The 17,498-nt window shown below is 38.8% G+C and overlaps 3 protein-coding genes across 6 annotated transcripts in view; 1 reads left to right on the top strand and 2 right to left on the bottom strand.

Moving 5' to 3' along the window:
- Positions 1 to 446: 446 nt before the first annotated feature.
- LOC118416925 (GDP-fucose transporter 1-like) lies at positions 447 to 8,020 on the bottom strand. Of its 4 annotated transcripts, none has more exons than XM_035822227.1 (10): positions 7,898 to 8,020; positions 7,407 to 7,634; positions 6,789 to 6,849; positions 5,441 to 5,470; positions 4,177 to 4,317; positions 3,492 to 3,608; positions 3,210 to 3,318; positions 2,441 to 2,981; positions 1,744 to 1,807; positions 447 to 1,616 (listed from the first exon to the last, which is right to left on the bottom strand). In XM_035822227.1, the coding sequence occupies exons 2-10, from the start codon at positions 7,562 to 7,564 to the stop codon at positions 1,572 to 1,574; spliced, it is 1,266 nt and encodes a 421-aa protein (XP_035678120.1). In that variant the 5' UTR covers positions 7,565 to 7,634; positions 7,898 to 8,020; the 3' UTR covers positions 447 to 1,571. The 4 variants fall into 4 exon arrangements, with proteins under 4 accessions (XP_035678120.1, XP_035678122.1, XP_035678124.1 ...); XM_035822229.1 differs by having other exon boundaries at positions 1,744 to 1,804; XM_035822231.1 differs by lacking the exon at positions 1,744 to 1,807.
- Positions 8,021 to 8,297: 277 nt separating this feature from the next.
- On the top strand, positions 8,298 to 11,692 carry LOC118416926 (dolichol-phosphate mannosyltransferase subunit 3-like). The gene is made up of 5 exons (XM_035822232.1): positions 8,298 to 8,427; positions 9,754 to 9,876; positions 10,278 to 10,307; positions 10,600 to 10,677; positions 10,842 to 11,692. Exons 2-5 carry the CDS (start codon positions 9,757 to 9,759, stop codon positions 10,893 to 10,895), a joined length of 282 nt encoding a protein of 93 aa, XP_035678125.1. The 5' UTR covers positions 8,298 to 8,427; positions 9,754 to 9,756; the 3' UTR covers positions 10,896 to 11,692.
- Positions 11,109 to 17,498, bottom strand: part of LOC118416924 (NCK-interacting protein with SH3 domain-like) — a gene marked incomplete in the record, with an annotated part of 10,749 nt that continues 4,359 nt past the window's right edge. Inside the window, 10 exon segments of the mRNA XM_035822226.1 lie at positions 11,109 to 12,698; positions 13,223 to 13,395; positions 13,617 to 13,709; positions 13,853 to 13,981; positions 14,283 to 14,363; positions 14,683 to 14,821; positions 15,329 to 15,415; positions 15,709 to 15,873; positions 16,346 to 16,626; positions 16,953 to 17,084. Of these exon segments, the coding sequence (XP_035678119.1) occupies positions 12,495 to 12,698; positions 13,223 to 13,395; positions 13,617 to 13,709; positions 13,853 to 13,981; positions 14,283 to 14,363; positions 14,683 to 14,821; positions 15,329 to 15,415; positions 15,709 to 15,873; positions 16,346 to 16,626; positions 16,953 to 17,084 (1,484 nt within the window).

Genomic DNA, 17,498 nt, shown 5'->3' with positions numbered 1-17,498 from the left:
GATGACCATAGTGCAACATAACTCCCACAGTATCCACTCTGGCTGTATTTGGCACATGTATTTGTGTGTAGCTAATGACATTCCTTTTAGATGTAAAATCCTACATATCAGGAAAAGCAGATTTTGTGGTTTACTGTAAGTTATCCATTCAGGCTATCTGACTGATGTATTGCTATTGTTTGACATATGTACATTTTTATTACATTTTTGAGACCCAGAAGATCAAGTTGTAACTCTAAAAAGACAGAATATTTACATGACTAAAAGTCAGTGAAGAAAGGATAATGAAGCTTACAAGTAATATAGGTATAATCAAAGTCATAAGAAGTCATCAGCTTGTTAGGTATAGCTTGAACCTCTTTTAAACTTAGATACTACACTCTGATGTCAAACCTTGTCCATCATTTATTGCAAAAGGAACATATCCAAAAAGAAAGCACATTCCATGAAGTTTGAAGTTCATTTATTGAAATATATGGTTGACATTGTAAAATTCATGAATTGATCATAATGCATAGAAAATAAAATTGATTTCTAATAAATCACAAATTTGATTCTGTTCAATAATCAATGTTTCCTAACCTATAACCTTTTGTACTGTATATCTTTTTATGTTCACAGATGATTCTGTACACACGAAAGAGTAACAACATAGAAGTGTTCCTTTTTACAGTATGACAACTTGATCATAATCTCTGAAAGGCAAAGTACACAAAAATGTCTATACACAGTGTCTCTTAAGCAATTCAAATTATTCACCCTCAGCTATGCAGAGAATATAGACACCAATACAATCATCATTTCAGTAGCTTTCCAAATTTTCGTGATTGCACCTTTAAATACTGCTGAATGTCAACATCTTTAGAACAATTGTGTCATCCAGAAATTATACACCAACTTTATCCAGGATGGGCTACAGAAACATATAGATATACCCCTCTTATTGAACTTAGACCCTATACATGTCATGTAAAACATTGTTCCTATTCAGTAAATGTGACTAATATACCTCTGAACATGGCAAGGCCTTTCTCTGATAGTTTGATTAATGTCAAAAAGTACATGACATTGTTGAACAACCTTCAGTATTTCAAGAGTAACAGGCCTCTACTGACATAAAAATTAACATGATACAAGTACAATATACGTTACACCACACCAAATTACAACAAAATTTTGTAATACTCAAATGGTTTGAAGCACCAATGGGTGCAGTCAAGGAAAAGAAAGCTTTGCAAGGCTAGAATCTTATTGCAAAAACAATGAAAACTCAAAAGCACAATAACCTTGTGCTAGTTGATGCAAGAATCATTGAATACACGCTTCCCTTTCCCAAATCTACAGCACAAAATGTCAGTCTCCAAAGCTTTTCACAGAACAAGTTTGTGACAAATGAGAACGGAGTCAAATTTAACCATGAGTATTAAGCAAACAAGCTATACAAATCTTTGAGATCATTTTTTTCATACCTCAGAATCAGATTAGAAATTTCCACATTCAAAATTGGTCTGCAGTCCTCAAAACTTCTCCCACACTCACTGGCCTTCATTTGCATATCCAACATAATGAGATCACACATCATTTACTGTTGGACGGTCTTCCTCCAATGAACCTTTCTTGGGTTTAAAAAAAGAAGAAGAAAAAGCCTGATTCATCATCTGTGTAGACATGCAGTTGAGAAATATCATGAGAACAAAATGAAAGAAGGGTAAAAAAAAAATGGTGAAAAGTAAGTTAATTTACTTTATCTTTGGCCGAATCCTGCTCCTCGAACCCCAGTAATGGAACGGTGGATGGCCATTCACTTCTAGAGAGACATGTTCTTCATGAAATCTTTCAAATCACAAAGTGTTTGCTTTCCTTCATTTTCTACAACGTAGAAAAAAACGTTTTCAACTGTAAAAATCATGACCACTTCTTACACGGAACAGAAAGTTCTTGTTATGAAAACAACAACATTCTACAGATGAAAGAACAATAAATGGAATGATGTTGGGTAAAATATACAATTACAGCAAATCCACTGAAATATCTATGACCCTCCTTAACAGACCAAGCAATGTAACAAATATACAATCATTGCATCATAAACTCTTGTTCACAATTGCCCCATTGCACCATATTGCCAAAGATATATTTTGAAAGTAACTTCCATGATCACAGAACACTGTTTAATTATCAACATAGAGAAAGACTTCCAGCCAAACTTGTAAAAGAACTTGATGGTTTAGGTAATATTTCTTCACTTCAAATATCAACCTGTACAACATGTAATTGTGATGGCGGTATTACTGGTTTGTTACAAATGACAGTACTAAGTATGTACTTCATAAAGTAAATAAAAATCAAAAACATTGTGCAAATAAAATATGGTGCGTTACCAACTAGCTTGACGACATGTACAAATCGTACCAAGTGTAACACAAGTGGTATAACTTACACCTTATTAAGGTCCCCATTCTTGCTGTCTTCCATTTTCATCTCAGCTAAAGCCTTTTTAGATTCTTTGTGCTGCTTCTGCATCTCGGAGTGTCGCACTTTTGTGTACGCCGCCGAGCCCCCCAACACCAGAGCATTACTCAACCACCACAGAGCAGTCTTTATGTCGTGAGAGAACACTACAGCGAGAACAGTCTGTGCACAAGCCTTAGCAGTCCCACTAATATTATGTGTCAGAGGGCTGGTGACTTTTATCTGGAGTCCCGTTATATAACCGATAGCAAAGCCAAAGAAACCGGACAGAGTCATGAGGCCCCAGAATTTGGACGACGTGAGGTGAGGAAAGTTAGTGAGGATGGAGGCTTCACCAAAGATGAGGATGAGAGGGATGAAGAGAATGACGGCATTGATGTTGTTGTAGTAAGTCAGGCGCCACACGTTGCTGTCCACACAAGGGAGGACCTTCTTTGTCAGGATGGAGTTCAGGCAGACAAACAGGCTGGCGGAGACGCCAAAGATCACTCCTATCACTGACAGGGTACCTGGGAACAAAATGCACATATTGTAGACATGTGGCAAACTGCAAGCTCCAAGCCTATAAATTTCCAAAAAAGATAAGTTTCATGTACAGTGAAAACATACATGTATATGAAACTAGATACATAGCTGCTTAAAGAACCAACACTCATCTCTCTCCCTCTCTCATTGCATGATCCTCTACCCCCCTAATTTCCAGTACACCCACCCCCCAATCTCTATCCAATACTGACCTGCGGCCCCCTCCTGGTCCACCCCTAGTACAAAGCCTGAGATGATGACCAGACAACAGAGGATGGCCTTGAGTGATGTCGTCTGCTTCAGAACAAAGTAGGTAAGAACCTGGATGGGAATAGAATAAAGGAGTCTTTAAACAATCCAGGCTATAGAAGGTTGACTGCATCACAAAAGTATCATTTTCTTCATTCGGTGACCAAACCATTCTTAGGCTTCTTTCATAGTTAGGAAGACCTACTATTTTTTCTATTACTTGTATTTACTTCATCCATACTCACCACATTGAATACTGTTGTCAGTGATCTGCCTACGGTGTAGAAGGCCACGCCCACATACTTCAGGCACAGGTTGTTAAAGGTGATCATTCCAACAAACACCACAGATAAAGGCAACACCTGCAGGGAAGGGGTAACAGTAAATAAAAACTTTAATGCCACAGTACCAGTATGTTAGGTAATGATAAAAGAAATGATTTGAGTACATGTAATATGAATTATCTTTATGCTTTATGGTTCATATTGTACATGTAAACCTTTAATATCATTGAATGTCTTTCCCCCTTCTTATAGACATACGTGTACCTAAATGTTGCATTTAGAACACTGGCCTACAGGATATTCTGATGATACAGCTATCATTTTCTATCAGACCATCATTTCTAAGTCAGACAATGTTTATATAGAATACAACATGGTGTTTTCTGTATCAGCCAAGGTATCAGCCTAATAAAGAGTAGGATTGACTGAAGGCACCAGGCCAAATTGCAACAGCAATTCCAAATTCTGAAGCTGGCATTCAAAATCAAATTAGCTCAAAATATGTGCAAGTTTGAAGTGTGCTCAAACTAATCTATGAAAGCCCATGTGATAACTAGAACCCCATTTGATAACCCACGTTATCACCCGGTCTGGAACTTCCATATAGAACCTTATCCCCGCCCAGGTATGGCTTAGGTGTCCTTACCTCCCGGGATATCTTCTTGTCCAGGTGCACAGGTGGGAAGGAGATGACACCTGGCATGAGCCTGGACAGGAGCCGTAACAGCAGACACAGCAGGACAGACACCAAGCACTGGTAGAATGTGATGAACAGCGGGGCCTCCAGCTGTCCAATGACAAAACAGCTCATGTCAGTACTCAGGAGAAAAAGGGTTTATCAAACAGCTCAGCAATAAGATGATGCAGTTGGTTAGCCTGGGTAGGTTCCATCCAGACAGTAGTTCGCTCCGACATTTATCATACACTATATACAGTCGCTTCTCTGCTATTCCGTCAGGGAACCTTCACATCTCTAACGTCTGGAATCGTCCAAATCATGGACGAGGGCGCCGATTGGTCCTTACACATTAGCGAACTAAGGAATGGCTTCAAGCGTTCGCTCGAACAGGCATTGCGACACCTGAAATGCCCTCCGTCCACTAGTGGGAGGCTTGTCGTCATCAAATGAGTGCTCTAGAATCCATTCCTAAATTTGCTCATTAACTGACATCACCACCAAAAGGTTTGAATGTGCAGGTCTCCAGATAGGTAGCAGAAGCAAACATAGGAGCAAACTACTATCCAGATGGTACCCAGGCTAACAGTTGGTATGCTTGGTGAGAATTATTCACTACATGTACTTTCCTTTCAGACAGTCTATGTCTCATGAGTATCAACATAATAAAGAGTTGTTTTTAACATGAGGTATTCAGTTAAATTACAGATTCTGAAATTGCTAGAATAAATACAATCAGTCACTTGAAAATGCCACAAACTTGTACTGATTTTCTACTACTAGTATAATTGAGAGGAGTAAAAGAACCAAATTATTGACAGACAAAACTTGCAGAGGGAGACAGCATGTGAAGACAACTTTTGTGAAAAGAGGATTCTTGCGATTTGGAATACGTAGACAGGGACATGTAATTGATAAGACTACTGGTCTAAGCAAAATCAGAAAAAGGGAAAATACAAAACAATAGAAACCAAGTCTTGCGTGCCAAGGCAGAAATAGGAAAAAGTTTAGAATAACAAATTTTTGACCACTGAATTGAAATCAAGATTTGGACAAAATTTAAAAGATGTTCAAATTTAAAGTAGATGGTACAAAACAAAGATGAAGAGTTGTACAATCATTTCTAAATGAGCAGAATGGCAGCCTGAATAACTGATTAAAAGTTTGGATGAAAAGTAAAAAGAGATCAGTGTTGAATCATCTTTTGAGACAGCTGAAACATTCTGCCACAAACCATTTTCCCCTCACTTGCTGTCTTCAAACTCTGTTTAAAGGGAACAACAGCAAAACAATTGAGTGCAAAATGTGCACAAACATGGGAATATTTTACTGCTGTAATGTTACAACAATGCAAAGTGCTTCCAGTTTGTGATTTTGTTTAATCTCAAAAAAATATCCCAGACAATACAACTGTAGACACATCAGATTGAGACGAGAAAAAAAAATCAGCTACAAAACTTTTCACTAATGTGAACAACTACTGCAACATCATACTGGCACCAAATCAAAGCATATTACAGTGAAGTATTTCTGACATACAGTTCAAAGTAGTGTGACCATTATCAACTCAGACAAGTCAACTCGGACCAACAGTCCAACACCAAGGACAATTGTTGGGGTCCGAGTTAGGCCATGACCAAAGTGCTGGGCTAGCTTTATGACTTGACCTATTGCTAGGTGTTGGATTAGGCATTAGGGTTAGGGTTATGACAAATTGTTGGTCCACCTTATTAGCCATAGTTCAAGTTGAGAATGGTCCAAGACGTCTGATATTCCACTTCAAATTTTTTTTTATGACAAAAATTCCATAGAGATAAACAGAGCACAATAGCCTGCCATACTAATATAAATTTGTCTAAAATTATTCAGGAATGGTTCAACCATTGTTTACCAAGTTAATTAACATTGGAGGCAAACATTGGCACTGGGCACACTTATGTATGCAAAAAAGGAAAAACTTTTGTTCTTGGACAATTACATATTCTTCCTGTGCATGATCATCCTATTTTCTATACAGGAATACATTTTCTATTTTGTTTACAATGTGAGGGCCATAAGTCCAATGACCATTGGAATTATGGCGTGATTTGTGAAGAAAACAATCAACCAATGCATATTACCAACAGCCACTCATTTAAAAAACAAGTTGGTCATGTCTATTGGTACACTTTTTTTCTTTACTGCCCCAAAATGAGGCTATTCTAAGACACAAAGTTTTCAGAGAGGGGGAATATTTTTGATATTGTACAGTAGAAGCAGCTTAATTGCACGACCTATTTGCCAATGAATTTGGTGCAATTATCCGGCTGGTGCAATAATGCGAAGTTAACCAGCTGGACTGCACCAGTTTGGGATTTGGGGATTCCGTGCAGTAAACAGAAGTGTCGTTAATCTGTTGTGCAATTAGCTGGCTTCCACCAACCCTTACACTTTTTAATACCCTGGACCTGACTACAGGCATATCATATTTCCAGGTCATACCATCTCTTCAGAAGTAGTGGTTAGACCTAGCTGTCTGTGTCTGCACTAACAACCTGGCAGATATGTAACACGTAAAGATAAATGGACAGCTTCTGCCCTACCTTCAGTTCTTCTCCACTCAGTAGGTACTTGTTGAGAAACACCATAGTGATGGAGACAACCCTGTATGGCACAAACAGGAGAAAAATAATTACAAACATTGATTAAAGAAGCTGATAGATTGATACTATGTACCAATTGTGTGTTATTTATCATTAAAATGTTAAGAAATACATCAATATCAATGTTGTAGCCATCCATATGGTTAACGTTACCTAATACAACATTAACGTTAGTTCTATAATTATGATGCAAATTACGCTGAGGCTTGTCCTAGTCATTGTAAATCATTAGACACAATTTACATTCATTGGCTCATATATCTAATTAAAAGAGTTGTTATCGTGCATAGGAAAACATTTCAAGACCTAGACTCAATGAGCTCACATGTAATGTTTCAAGTTCATAACGTTACCTAATCTAAACATCCTGGTAATAAAACAACCACTAGCATTTCTAAGCCTCACGAGTCTTGTATTTTTGTAAGGAAACATAAAATAAAGGGCAGTTTTATAATTGTCGTGCCACGTCCACACGTCCACCTATCCAGTTTAATCAGTAACTTTCTAAGCTTTTCATCACAGATGACCAGAAAATAATCTCAAGTGCACACAACTCACCAGTAAGCGGTCACCACCAGGGCGATCTTCAGAGATTTCCTCAACATCGACTCTTGCTGGACGTTCTCCATGGTTCTCAGTCCGTAGTTGTACCCGCTCTGTGCAACCCTGGAGTACTTAAAGGCCCCCGAACTATTCCCCCGGGGCATCCTGCGCATCAGACACCAATCTATTAAACAGAAACAAAAGGTAGACAACAGGTTGGACCAGTGCCGGCTACACCTTTACCTGTCCAGCACGTCACCGGAACGTACTGCGCCTGCGCGAACCCTGGTGGTTTGGGGCTCGGTTTGGTCAACGTTGCATTGAAATCCCGCTTGTTGCACAGTATATGTTAGAGACATGGTTTCATGTAAAACGTACACGGGATTTTACCCTTATATACGCACGTACTTTCTTAAATGCGGCCCTTTAGTAAACCGGGGGTTTAGCAAGGTTTAGCATGTCTATACTTTTTGCGCAGGCGCAGTACGTTCCGGTGACGTGTTTACCTGTCCCGGGACCATTTGATGACCCTCCCCCTCTCCAGGGGGTTTATAAGCGACTATTCGTAATCCAAGATTCGCATAACCTGAACAAGAATTTCAGAGAACTGATCGTTTTGATTTTAATAAATGTATTTGAGATATAGTTGCTCAATCTACAGTTATTATCTATGGCATCATATTTATTCAGAAAAAGTAAAATTCAATGAAAAAGATTACACACATATCGAAGACTTTATGTGACGAATAAAGAGCTATATAAACTGAATGCGATATTACGACAATAATAGTTTCTCCTTCATCATACAAATATGAATATTCAATCAAATACCAAACTAAAATTGCATACATGTATACTATCATTAGTTACCTATCTAATGGCATGATTGGACTTGAAATCCATCTCTTACCGTACGATTTACGGCAGCACCTTTTACAGTTCAAAGGTCACCAGCTGACGAGGAGCTTTCTCCACAAAGGACGTGGCTGAACTTTTTACCTGCGGTCAAAGCTAATTCACGACCGTCTAAGTCACGGTAAGCGTCGAACAAGTATGGTATAGTCTAGTCTTGTATTTGAGCCAGGATTACACATGATCAGCGGACTTCGGAAGGATAACGATTCATGTAAAAAGCCTGCTGAAATTGGTCTCTATTTCTATGGTCTTTTACATAAATCTCTATCGTTGCATCATGTCCACGTCAAAAAAATTATGCGCTACTCTGGTCACGAAACTGATGCAGCCAAGCCTGAAACTGCTTGAAGCAAGACCAGGTTACCGTGTCGTGTAGTACTTTCCATTGACTATGTACTGTCGACTGAACGTAGACAAATAACGGCCCACTCAAGGAGGTTAAAAATCAAATGATTTTTAACCTCCTTGGTCCACTTTGTATAATTCAGGGTCTGCATGGGGTGATGATGGCAACGTGTAAAGTGTAAATCTAGGATTACAGGTAACGCTTAACAGCAAATTCAGAAAGACTAGGAATGCTTAACGGTAAATAATTTTTGGAAACCTCACAACGCATTCTGCAGGACTATCACTCACACTCACTCATCCTCTTGCACATGATGCGTAGAGCAGGACTCAATCACCTACATGTAATTCGTGTAGCCGCAGAACTTTTGCATCAAACCTTCTGCATGCTGATTTATGGTGTACAGCCATTGATAATAACATCGCCTTGAACTCAGTAATTTTCAGGAGTACAATCTCCGAGGGTTATCTGATGTTGCCTCCGCTGGCCTACCCGTCACAAAGAATGTCTCAATACACCTTTCTCACACGGCGGCCATGATAGATCGAAGAAGAGGTCAATGAGGCAAACAGACAAAACTTATTTCTAAAATCAGGTCCCATTTAGTTTTCCCCCAAACCACACAAATTTTCATGATATAAGATAGAATAATAAATATTACAAGAAGTGTTATGCACCGAAAGATGTAGCAATTTAGAGTAGTGTAGACTGACCCCATGGTCCCTTAAGAGATGCAAAATAAAAACATAATAATGCAAATTTTTTACGAATTTGCAGCCATTCACTTATTGGTCGATTTCCTAATTGGCAGGCTACCATTGGTCGAACTGCTGATTATGATGGACAGCCTTTTGTTTGCCACATTGAACTCGTTTTAGATCTATCATGGCCGCCGCGTGAGAAAGGTGTATAACGATAAATTCAGAATAACAAATAACGTGTTAGAATTAAAACGTCCAATAATGCTTCACAAACAATATATATATATATATATGCTTAATGTTGAATTGGCAACGATTAACAGTGAATTGAAATAGCTTGTAACGCTTATCGGAAAAGGGCATGCAGATCCTCATCTGTGTTTTTGTTGTTGCTTGTTAGGTGATGACGAAGCTGCTGCAGTGGTTGTTAGGAGTTGGACTCCTCCTGGGCACGTGGGCGTGTCTGGTGTGGGACCTGGTGCCTACACAACTCACACCGCAGTGGAAGGAGGTCGTCTGGGTGGTGAGTCTATAAAAAATGGAAATTGTTGTTTCCCATAGTTGATTTTTAAAAAGTGTAAACTAAACACAGAAAAAGTTTGCAAAACTGATTTTGGTCGATCTCTGTTGTTCAGTTTCACTCAAGCTTTTTTGATATTTTTACAATGGCATGCCATTTGCTATGATAGTGCATTTATGTGCAACGAACACATTAACATCTTAGGTGAGTTTCCCCAATGTGCTGAGGCTTCTCTGCTAATACTGTACCAAATAATGTCACTGTGTTTACAGTGAAATTTTGGCACTTTTGTTTTCTGGCTTTTTCAGATAATCAGCCCTCGGTTCCAAAATAAGTTTGTTTTTGTTGTACAGTCAGGAGCATAACATTACATTCATTGTTGCTATTCTCTGTCCCTTCCACAGGCACCCATGTATCTTCTCATGAGTTTTGCAGTAAGTATTCTTAACTCAACTGGCATGTGTTGCTGTGAATGTTATGGAGCTCAACCTCAAAATATCATGGCTGGTTTGATAGGGTATTACATTCAGTCTGCGACTCTTGGATACTTGTAGAGTTGAATTTATGGACATCACATTGAGCAGTTAGCCAATTGACTGGTCCATCTTCTGTGGCAAGAAACATATGTTTAAATGTATACCCATTTGACAATTGTCTCTATACTTCTGAGCTGCTAAGGGATGAGTGCAATCACTTACTAATGCCTGCTTTCTACCCTTTTCTAAGTGCTACTCATTAGCTACCATTGGCTACAGAGTTGCCACCTTCAATGACTGTGAAGATGCTGCCAAAGAGCTACAGCAGGTAACCACTCTTTCGTTCATTCATTTTGCAGTACAGTTTGTACCTTGTTCTTCAATCTGATTTTGGTTTTGGAAGTTGTCAATTTGTAGTAGTAGAATCATTTGGTAATTTGTCTATGTATCCATTAATTTACCCAAAATTTCTCTCTTATGTCACTCTTACAGGAAATTGAAGAGGCAAGAAGAGATTTGGCTAAGAAAGGATTGAAGTTTTCCTGATTGATATTTTTGTAATGTTAGATATTACTTCTACAAAGTACAATTGAAAAGGACCAAATTACAAATGATCATGGAGGTTGAAAAATGATTTGAGACCCAGTCTGTATAATGCCTGCTAATGTTGCAGAATGGGAATTCATGTGTGAAAGGTAAAAAATAACTGTCTGTAAATGTGATCTATGAAGGAAAAACACACACTGGCACATTATGTAGTAAGTTAACTTTGAATGTATGATACCAATGTCTTTATTTTCTAATGACCTTGCAGTGGTAAGGCCATGATTTAAAGTTGTACTGAATGAAATATGTAGTTGGCAACTTCTTTGTTATCATATGTAAATCATCACAAGAATGTATCTGCATGTACTTTATAATAGTTTGTAGAAGCTATAAGTGTAACACATAGTGGCTGTTTGGCCATCACAAAAATTGTAGATGGCAGCTCATTTTATAAAAGTATGAACGTAAATAGAATAATGTACCAGGCAATAAAGTTAAAATAAGTTTAGACCCCAAATCACTAAGTAAGCATTATTATCAGAAATTGTAACAGATACAAACAAAGCAATAGCATATTGCAAATATAATCTAAAGCCAGAATAATATACACTGAGTCTTTTCCTTGTAGAAGACCTTATAGGGTTTGTCAATTACACAATATGCTCTGGAATGAATGTTGCACAATATTATTGCAGATAAGCAAAATCTTAAGGTTTAAAAAAAGATAGTGCAGTATATAATATCTGTTTTGTTATCATTCTGATCACTGTGTCAAAATAGAACCTATCAATTTTTTATACACCATGTCTATGTCATGTTTTATAGAATATCTTAAATAGCATCTGTGTGGTAATATAGACAGTATATCATAGGTTTCCTTTCATTATATCCTAGTACATGTGTAATACATCATAGAGTGTTTGCTGACAATGGCAGACAAGTAGCAGGGCTCTAGCCAGCGTCCGTTTTTACGTCAATTGACGGAAATTTGCTGCGTGTGACGGAAGCTACAGCTGGCTTGGGGACGCTGTCCACAGCCGTAAAAGCCACACACTGTTTGTTTTGCTATTGTTATGATTGTTGACAATGTGTGTCGGTGCCCTTTCGCATACGATAATCTCATTAAAACCCGTTTTTCAAGGTCTCAGTTCAGTCTCTCTAACTCCTTGAATAGTGTTTTTGCGACAATGGGAATTGGCTGACGGAAAAAAATTTCGAGCTGGCTAGAGCCCTGACAAGTAGTGAGTTATATTGTATACAAATTCATTATGTCCAAGAGTAGCAAACATCAGGCTCAAATAACATGTTGCACCTGTAGGTACTAAATATGAGAATGACTTATTTTGTAAAACATAATAATGGAAAGCAGCAGCAGCAGAGAATTTGCAAACAAAACAAGACCTCATTGAGGCTTTCATATGGAACATCAGCTAAGTGTCCATCTACAGAACAACTTCGGTTATAACACTTTCCTGTGCTGTTAAGAAACAATACACAACATCTATGACGGCATAAATAATCCTTGTTCCTCGAGTCTTGATCACACATCTTCTGCTGGAAGTAGATCTGTGAAAGGTCCACAGTTGACCAATTTGCTCATCAGACCAGGTCGGACCGTGAGAAGACATCAGGAAAGTCTGCCCATATCTGACTAATGATGAACTTGTCTGCTTCTCCCTCCTTTTCTTCCTCCCTCTGGATGGCCAGGAAGCACTGCTGCAGGTCGCCATGGCGATGGCGATGCTCGCGGTACGACGTGTTCTTCACTATACTGTGGAACAGGGACAGGTGCTCTGTCCTGATCTGTTGGGGAAGCAAACAGTGGGATGTCATATGACAATAAACAGCATGGAGATGTTCTTATTCTTAACATGTAGATCATTACAGGGAAGGAAAATGGAAAATCAAGATAGCAATTAGAAAGGCAATTTTTTCCTTCTAGCTTTGTGTCAAGCTACTCGCATACAATACCATACCATTAGGCTCGCCCCAAAATGTGTGGGTGTAAAAAAAATTGGGGCTAAGAATTGTTGTATCTGAGTGACAGCCAGTCCAAGTAGACAGAGCAGGTAGCCAGGCCTGGTGCACAGCCCAGCCTTTTCCATAAACCTTTTCTGCTTGGAGGAAGAACACACCAGATAAAACAATATTTTTTTTCCTTCATAATTACTATAATATGAAAACATAATTACTATTCTGATGAGAATTCTCAAGACCCTCTCTGAACAGTCACTCAGATAGTTGTCAGAAAGAAATGTCTAAGATATTCTGTGCCAATCAGTGTACATAAAATGTTTCCGGTAATTCCACAGTGACAGTGAACTCACCTCATCTCCAGGTGGGAGATCCGACACCTGTCTCACTATGATGTCAATCAGAACCATCATGTCATTAGTGTAGAAGATCCCTGAGGTCACCTCACTCGAGAACACATCAGCGAGGAACTTCAGCAGGGAGTTAGGAGGCCTTGGCTCATGATCAAACATGTGGACTGGGTCATCTAAACACATAACATAATTTTATATAATCAGCAACATATACAGATGCACAGGATGTACAAATATACCTGTCAGATAACCAACATATGCTATTTCATTCAGCAACATATTCAAAATAGGAAACATACATTTGCGTATCTATGTTAAAGGAAAGGAATTAGCAAATGAACATGCAGCAAAAATGAATAAACATCTCAATACATATAGTTAGATACACACTTACCTCCTCTGTTTACCAGTAGCATCATTTTCTCACTAAAAGTCCTGACATTGCTACTGTTAGCAATGGCTTTCATCACAAGGTTATCTTTCGGGTCTGCAAACAAGAAAAAAGAAACATTGAAAAATCAGATCCTTTGTATACACAAAGTTGGATTAAATTGTTTAACAGTGTTAGAAAATAAAAGCTACTTGTTAATCTATTTGTATCATAAAATACTGTAATTTTCCTTTGGTTACCTGAGAAGTGTAGGTTGAAGGCTAGAATAAGGTTCAGGAATAAGTCAGGCACTTGTTCATGGACATCTTCCTCTGGAGGCTCCTCTATGTGAGACAACAGGAAGCTCACAAACTCCTCACTCAGGTGCTCTGGGGACAGAGGAAGGGGCTTTAATTAATACATTTTTTCCATGGCTATGTGCATTTTCACATACTAGTAGTTGACTGAAATTACAACATGTTTTTTTGAAAAACAACGTACCGTTAATCTACCAGAACCGTCATGCATTGATGAATCTTGGCAAATACATTGGATATCCTTCTTACCATATGGTGAACAAAGTTTTAGAAGCACTACAGTAGCCAGTGTACTTGAAGTACACCATGAATGGTAGCCACCATGTAACTCTCTCCAATTCAAGAAAACCCCTACAAACAGAGAAAGACTAACCATAATGGTGAACAGGTATGGTCTCCCCTGTAGAGAACAGCATGGTCAGCAGCAATGCTGAGTATTGGAGTTTCTGCAATGCTATAATGCAGTAATACATAAACACGTGAAAATGAAACATATTCTATTATTATCATTAAGTTCTTCAACTTATAATCTGAGCAAGAAATCATTTTCGCAGGTCTAATGAATAACCTCCCCAAAATGTTTTTTGAAATTGATTTGACAAAAGTGATTTCTTAAACATATGCTAACTGAGAAAAAATGTTAAAACAGCACATACATTCATTCCACTTTACCTGAAATTTGGTTGAGCAAATGTATAAAAATGTACAACACATACACGTGCATGACACAATGAGGCAGCTTAAACTAAAAGCTGTCATGTTCCGTTCCGTACCTTCCACACTGTCCTGCATGTCTCTAGCCAGTTCCATCGGCAGGATGGAGCACACCAGGGAGGAGACCACCTCCCTCTCCAGCCCACATAGTCCAGCAAACACCTGCAGCAGGGCCAGCCGGATGGGCAGTCTGTGTTCCTGTGGGGATACAAACTCTCGTTGGAAGGTATCTTTATTTACTAGTGCCCAGTAGGAAGAAGAAAGAGGGGGAATCAAGCAATATCATGAATGAATGAAGACCTTTATTGTACATACATACCCACTGGGTTCAGTACACGTCGCAACAAGAGATACATGAAATATATACAATGGATCTACAATACTCAAGAATCGATGACATGTGGAGCGAGAGTTTGCTGAGAAGGGATGCACTTGGGAAAGGATGCAACAGACAGCAGCAGATAAAAAACTAGGGAGAACAATAATGGCCCATCTCAGCAAACACTGACATGGGGCAAAGATGATGACCTTTACTTTATTTCTTAATTTTCTATTGTTCATTCCTGGATGCCTAAACTTCACAAAAGTACAAAAAACACTGATGAACATTGTACATCTTCTTTCTAACATTTGGGGTGTCTAGCAATCTATTGCTTGTCAGGTTTTAAAGTGCCGATAGTAAAAAATCTTAGACTAGTGTCATACCATTTGGTAGTATTGCACCATGTTGTGTAGAACCTCATAGTTGTCCCGTTGGACTGCCTTTCTACAGACTGCAGGCATGGCATTTTCCTTTAACAGACACACCCAACTTAGGCATAACTTGAGAGACAGTAATGTACATGATATAATGTGGCACTGTATATCTAAAAAAAAAATCAATATCTAAATGTACTTGTATAATACACATGCAATGTGATATGTGGGTTCCAATATCTAACAATTTTGCTTTTACTTTGTGGTCTAAAGGCCACACCCACAAAAGTGCAAGCCTAAGCCTGGTTTAGCAGAACCTCCCCAAGGTACCAGTACATTGTATAGACAAGGATCTGCACAGAAGAATGTATATCATAACCATCACATACCAGTATAGACATGAGTTCCTCCAGGTACTCCAGTATGATGGACTGGTCCTCGTACAGGTGCCAGCTCCTCTGCTGGGAGTCGTCCTTCACACTGCTCATCTCACTAAAGATCACCTCCAGACGTTCACTGTCCTGGGTACCATCACCAGACTTCACTGTGTGTAACTGACATAGAGGAAAAGGCAATGTAGCATTATGGATAACATCATTCATTTATCAGACAAAAAACAATGACAAATCAGGCATTCCATGTGGTTGACTAACAAAGAATATCAAAGGTGTGTCACAAATTTAAAAGATATGCAAATCACTGTTTAAATTAGAAGCAGTTTGTATACAGAAATGGCACATACTCATGTACTCCTTCCCTTTGTTAGGATTTCTTTCTGTCTTGAACAGGATTATCATTATTCAAAGATTATCATGTCCAAAACTTTAATCATATTTATCATCTTCATTATCATTGCAGCATGTCAGTGCATAGTATGGTTGTCATTGCCTTTACAGTTTCTTGTTTGTCTCCCTTCCATCTGCAACCCATCTCTTATCTGCTCTATTGTCCTTCTTATCTCGAGGTCATTCATATTTAGTAATAATGTTGTTGTCCAATATCAAATGCAATCAAAGTGACTCTTACCTTACTGGAGTTGACTTGTCTCAGAATGTCCTCCATTGCACTTTCTAGTTCAGGCACTCTGTCCTTTATGTGGTTCAAGATGGAGGAGACAGCTATTCTAGACTTTTGGAAACTCACGTCTGTCTTAACTCGAACAAGTTCCACAAGTTCTGAACCAATGTTTTCAGGTATATGGGTTTCCTCTGATCTTTTGTCGTTCAAGGGTTCCGTCTGGGAAGAGGCATCTGTAGTGACCACTTTTGCTGATGTGTCCTGGTATATCTCAAATTTCTGCATGTGAGCTTTTCATGGAAGGAAGACAGGAAAAGGATTATCTTATCAGATATAGACAATAATCAAGCCTAACAAAGGTAACTGTGATACATTCAAAGCAACATGTTTATTGTAAACCAAAAGCTTTGGTAGTTGTCTCTGGCTGCATACAGCATAGACGTACCAAATTTCCAAGCCAAGTTCATCAAATGTTCTAAAGTTCCAAGCAAAATGACGAACAACCATACTAAAGGCGAAGTGCCATGTTGGTATAGTGATGTCAACACAAATGAGTGTAAGCAAGGAGGTTGAACTTTTCAACCTCCTTGGTGTAAGCGATAGCAGGCTATATTACCCATTCTCTCTATGCCAACATTTTGTGGTGCCTGTGGTTCACTGATAGCTGTCCTCTGTGTTGGTGCCTGTACTTGGGTTGGAGCCTGTGGAGCTCTGTGGCTTTTTGTGGACCGACGCCTCGTTGGGGAATCTGCAATATTAGAAGATTTTTTACATTCAACTCAATTCTATCAGTAAAGAAGCAATAATGGTACAAATGAAACAAGGGTTCAGGTCTATCATACTGAATAGACATATATCAGTCAGCACAAACAACAATGTCCCTTTCTAATCAAATTATCAATTTTCCTAGATTTCTAGTGGCGTCGGGCGTGGCGTAACTGGTAGAGCGTTCGGCTCGGAACCTAGAGGTTCTGAGTTCGATCCCCGCCGTGCCACGCCCTGACGTTGTGCCCTTGGGAAAGGCACTTTACACGACCTTCCTCACTTCACCCAGGTGTAAAAATGGGTACCTTCTGTCTGTACCGTGTATGTGGCACTGTTAATATAAGTTACCAAAACTTGAGTACAGTGCTACATTGTCCCAGTCTGTACAAAAAGCAAC

Source organism: Branchiostoma floridae, chromosome 5, assembly GCF_000003815.2.
Source record: "Branchiostoma floridae strain S238N-H82 chromosome 5, Bfl_VNyyK, whole genome shotgun sequence".
In the NCBI taxonomy this organism is placed as follows: domain Eukaryota; kingdom Metazoa; phylum Chordata; class Leptocardii; order Amphioxiformes; family Branchiostomatidae; genus Branchiostoma; species Branchiostoma floridae.
Note: the sequence above shows the minus strand (reverse complement) of the source record. Positions and strands in the feature narration are given on the sequence as shown.

Bases quoted from the DNA above. Each gene is read 5' to 3' on its own strand.
- LOC118416925 (XM_035822227.1), bottom strand. From the start codon at position 7,564: ATGCGCAGGATGCCCCGGGGGAATAGTTCGGGGGCCTTTAAGTACTCC. The intron at 5,471-6,788 runs GTAGGGCAGAAG...CCCTTTAAACAG, and splicing joins TGAGTGGAGAAGAACTGAAG to AGTTTGAAGACAGCAAGTGA. The intron at 2,982-3,209 runs GTCAGTATTGGA...TTTTGTTCCCAG, and splicing joins GGACCAGGAGGGGGCCGCAG to GTACCCTGTCAGTGATAGGA.
- LOC118416926 (XM_035822232.1), top strand. From the start codon at position 9,757: ATGACGAAGCTGCTGCAGTGGTTGTTAGGAGTTGGACTCCTCCTGGGC. The intron at 9,877-10,277 runs GTGAGTCTATAA...TCCCTTCCACAG, and splicing joins GGAAGGAGGTCGTCTGGGTG to GCACCCATGTATCTTCTCAT. The intron at 10,678-10,841 runs GTAACCACTCTT...TCACTCTTACAG, and splicing joins CTGCCAAAGAGCTACAGCAG to GAAATTGAAGAGGCAAGAAG.